Source organism: Lipotes vexillifer, unplaced genomic scaffold (assembly GCF_000442215.2).
Source record: "Lipotes vexillifer unplaced genomic scaffold, Lipotes_vexillifer_v1.1 scaffold695, whole genome shotgun sequence".
Lineage (NCBI taxonomy): Eukaryota > Metazoa > Chordata > Mammalia > Artiodactyla > Lipotidae > Lipotes > Lipotes vexillifer.
Genome location: NW_006798057.1, coordinates 865461 through 869436, shown reverse-complemented (window position 1 = coordinate 869436; position 3976 = coordinate 865461). Strand labels below are relative to the sequence as shown.

General features: G+C 50.3%; 1 protein-coding gene across 1 annotated transcript in view; it reads right to left on the bottom strand.

Annotated features, from left to right (window-relative positions):
* Positions 1-2785: 2785 nt before the first annotated feature.
* Positions 2786-3976, bottom strand: part of FAM169B (Protein) — a 34216-nt gene continuing 33025 nt past the window's right edge. Inside the window, 1 exon segment of the mRNA XM_007472173.1 lies at positions 2786-2889. Within this exon segment, the coding sequence (XP_007472235.1) occupies positions 2786-2889 (104 nt within the window).

The following is a 3976-nucleotide window of genomic DNA, read 5'->3' as shown; positions in this document are numbered from 1 at the left end:
GAATGAGCCTAACGTGTGTGTGTGTGTGCGTGCACGCACGCGTGCAAGAGGGAATGGTGAGGGAGGGGAAGGCAAAGACCCCCAGCAGACCCTAAGTGAGACCCTGGTGTGTCTGAGGATGGAGAGGTCCAGGCAGCCAGGCAACAGAAGACAGGGCGGGCGAGCCCAGAGGCGGGTGCGGCATCAGCGGGGCCCTCTGTGACAGGCCCTGGGTGCTGCAAAGACAGTGTCGAGCCACAGAGGGGGTGGGGTGTCCTTAGTGATACAATCAGGTTTGCATTCCCCAGAAGTCAAGGCGGCACTTGGGCTGCCCGCCCCAAGACGACCTGACCAGCCTTCCCTGGAAAGAATCCTCCTGACCCTGGGAGAGCCCATGCTGACTGCGGAGAAAGCCCATCCTGATCTCAGGAGACAGGCTCTGAGACGTCGTGAAGCTGCCTGGACTGTGCTTTGCCCTGTGAACAGGCATCAGCACTGGCCACGGCCAGCCTCGCCTGTCCTCACTGAGGTCTGGGGGGCAGGAGCCCTGACGGCAGCGGGGCATGTGCTGGAGCAGGGCTGTGTAGGTATGTAGAAAGGGGTGCTGCTGTCACGTGCAGGCCAGGCTGCCACCTTTACAGTCACCTTTACTAGCACAAGCCTGTCCACTGAAGGACCAATACTATAGAAGGGCCATCAGCCCAAAGTCCCCTCCGGCGGTTCCCTTGGGAAGTAGGTGCTGCTACGATCCTGGCGCCCGCCTGGAGCCCACTCTGAGCGCCTCCTGCACCAGCCAGACGTGAGCCAGAGGCCTGGGTGTGCACCAGGCAGCCTGGCCCTGACCTCAGGGAGCTTCCGACGTGGCTGAAGCTTCTCCAGAAAGAAACGTGTCTCCTTGGAAACCCCTCTGGTGTCTGGGGTCTCGCAGTTACAGCAGAGCTGTCGTGGGCAAACCCCAGAGGGATTTCTGCAGTGTGCACGGGGCAGCCCTGGGCTTCCTTGTGCTGAAGAAAGAGGCGTAGTCATGTGGTTCCAGTGCAGTCTTTACAAATTCATCCTGAGCAAGAGAAACCATGTTAGGTTTAACGAATGGGCTTCTGAAATCTGAGCGTGGGAAAATGATTACTTGCCCCTGTACGGCACCTTCGGATTAAATGAGGAGCTTCTCAGGCTTCCCATCACCTGAGCCCACACATCAAGCCTGAGGTAGGAAGGTCTGTGTGGTCATTTGCTCCTCAAATGACAGCACAGCAAGGACAGAGGCCAGCTCCCAGTGACAGGAGCATGGAGTGGCAGGTAGCTCTCAAACCCACGTCCCCTGGAGCCTAGGCAAGCCTCTCAGTGGACTCAGCTCAGCCTCTGCGAGTTAGGGGTTAGGAGCTGGGACGCATGTGCTTCCGCCACGACCCTGGGGGCAGCCCGGCATCCACCGCCGTCCTCTTGGCTTCCTTCCCCTCCTGCTCAGCCCAGCATATGCTCTCGCAAGCCACCCAGCTGCTTCTGTCACTGCGCAATCTCGAACATTCTTCTCCAGTTCTTCTCCACTGATCCTCTCCTGAAACCAGAAAAGAATCCACAGAGCATCCCAATTAACACTGGCCTGGCTGCGCCCCGCACCGCGAGCTCAGAGTCAGAGCAGGCGAGCCAGGTTCACACACCAGGCCGGCCGCGGGGACACCGTGTTCTGTACATAAGATGCTCTGAGCACAGATTTACTGATGGGAGCATATATTTAGTGGTGGTACATGAAGTCCTGGCCTGGGGAGATCCAAGAGAGAACAAGGCAAGGAGGCACTACTATAAAAAGTGGGGAAGCGCAGACTTCCGCAGACACATGCCCGCAGGCGTCAGGTCACACTGGACACCTCCTGCTTCCTGGACACCTCCTGCTTCCTCTAACGACCTTCAACGTTTAAAAGGAGAGTCAGAGATTAGCACAGAGGCAAAGCACACACTCGGTTCAGTAGCCTGACAGCCCATCTTTCCACTGTGACCCAAGGAACAGGAAGGCCCTCCTCTGCCAGATGGCTAGAACTGATGTCAGACACTAGTCAGCTTTTCTAAGATAATCCAGCACTTTCTGAGATGTTTTATGCCTTTGATGTTGAGTCTTCTATCCCAGAACCATCTGTTTTCCAAGATAAGCAGCATTCCCCACAAAATGCATTTGTAAGTTTTGGAGTTTAATGTCATTATCGATTCTTTAGGGATTCCAGAGCAAAGGCCCTTCCATGCCAGCAAATGGATGTCAGCACAATCACCTTGTGTGGACAAGTGTCTGGCTTGGCCTCGGGAAAACACTCATGGAATCGTATCACTCCAAAATCTTATAAACTACTGATGACAACAGTCCAGCAAGGAATATTCAGGAACCATCCTTACCCGCGGTTCTATCTACCATTGCTCTGAACCATCTCATAACCTAATGCCCTATTCCATTTTCTAGCATCTGGGCTTGAGGGGTGGGGAAGGAAAGAAAGATAAATTTGTCCACACATTAGTTCTGCTTGAAAGATACTGGTCCATCACAGAATCTGAAATTCAGATTTTTCAGTATTTCCTTAACGATGCAAAATTACGGCTCATTCCCATGTGTTCTCTGTTTAGTTTTGGCTTCGTCAGAGCTTGTCTAGCTTAGAGAAGAGGACCGTGAAAAGTCTAATTGCAATGGCCTCTCCTCCCACTGCAGCTCGGAGATTCTGAGCATAAATCAAGGGCCTACTGCCCCAGAGGAGCCCAGAGCAGAGGTGTTTAGGAAACTGCATGAGCATGACACAATGACTAGTCCTAGAATGACACACATTTGTCACTGTACCTTGTTGTCTTCTCCATTATGGGATATTCCGGGTCCACTGCCTTGAGAAGTGCACCCAAAAGCAGTCACTTCCTCCTTGGAATTTCCTGGGTGAGCTGCCCTCCCCAAGCAAGAGAGTGGGGTGAGAAAATGGGGTGACTCCCAAGGGACTGGAGAGTCAAAAGATTAATAATATAATGGGGACACTTCCAAAAGCATGGAACCCCACGACCCAGTTCTATCCTTTTGACCTTCACCCTGACACCTGCTACATGCCCTCCAAGGACAGGAAAACCTTGCAGGTATTGGGAGAGTGGTTCTATTCAAGCATTTCTGAGCTGGAATTTTGATCTATTCTCCCAACTATTCAGGCATTAAATGCAGTCAGATCTCCCATTCTATTCCTTGGCCCCCCCTCTTTGCTCACTGGAATTCTTACTCACAAGAGAGACCATAATCACACATGTTAATTCAGCCTCTCTCCCCGCTCCTACCAAATCAGTACCAACTTGGAAGGGGGTGACTTTCTTATCCTACTGTGCACCTCCCCACACCCCAAAATCCATACATGGAGGTGTGGTGAGGGGTTCAGATCCTTTAGGAAAAAAATATGCAGTTTTCCATTTGAGCTGAAAATACAAATGAAACACATTTTCGAATAAAGAATATTACTTGTTACCTATGTAAGTAAATGTTTAAAGTTTATTTCCAGACTCTATAAATGAGAAAAACTTGGTTTGGCAAAATTGAATCATAAGCATCTAAAAATACCAGCCCTCTTTAGCCTTCTCTGATATGTAAGATTTTATATAATACAGTAGTAGCTGCCCATGTACTTTCCTTCACAAAAACCATAAGCTCATAAATGAGTTCAGGCACTTCTCAGCCAGCCTCATTGACTACTGTATCCGGATCACCTGGACACTTCCCAGTGCTGAGAAATGCTCCGTTAACAGTAATCAACTGAATGAGTGAGTGAATGAATGAATGAGAGAATGAAGTAGATAATCCATTATCAATTTTCTTCCTTTCCTGATGTGTGAAACTTTGGTTTTATGTGTTATGGATGGAAGTACGTTAATAGATATCAAACTTTCCCTCGTACTTTATTATTATTTTTTATTTATTTATTTATTTTTTTTCTTGCGTTATGCGGGCCTCTCACTGTTGTGGCCTCTCCCATTTGCGGAGCACAGGCTCCGG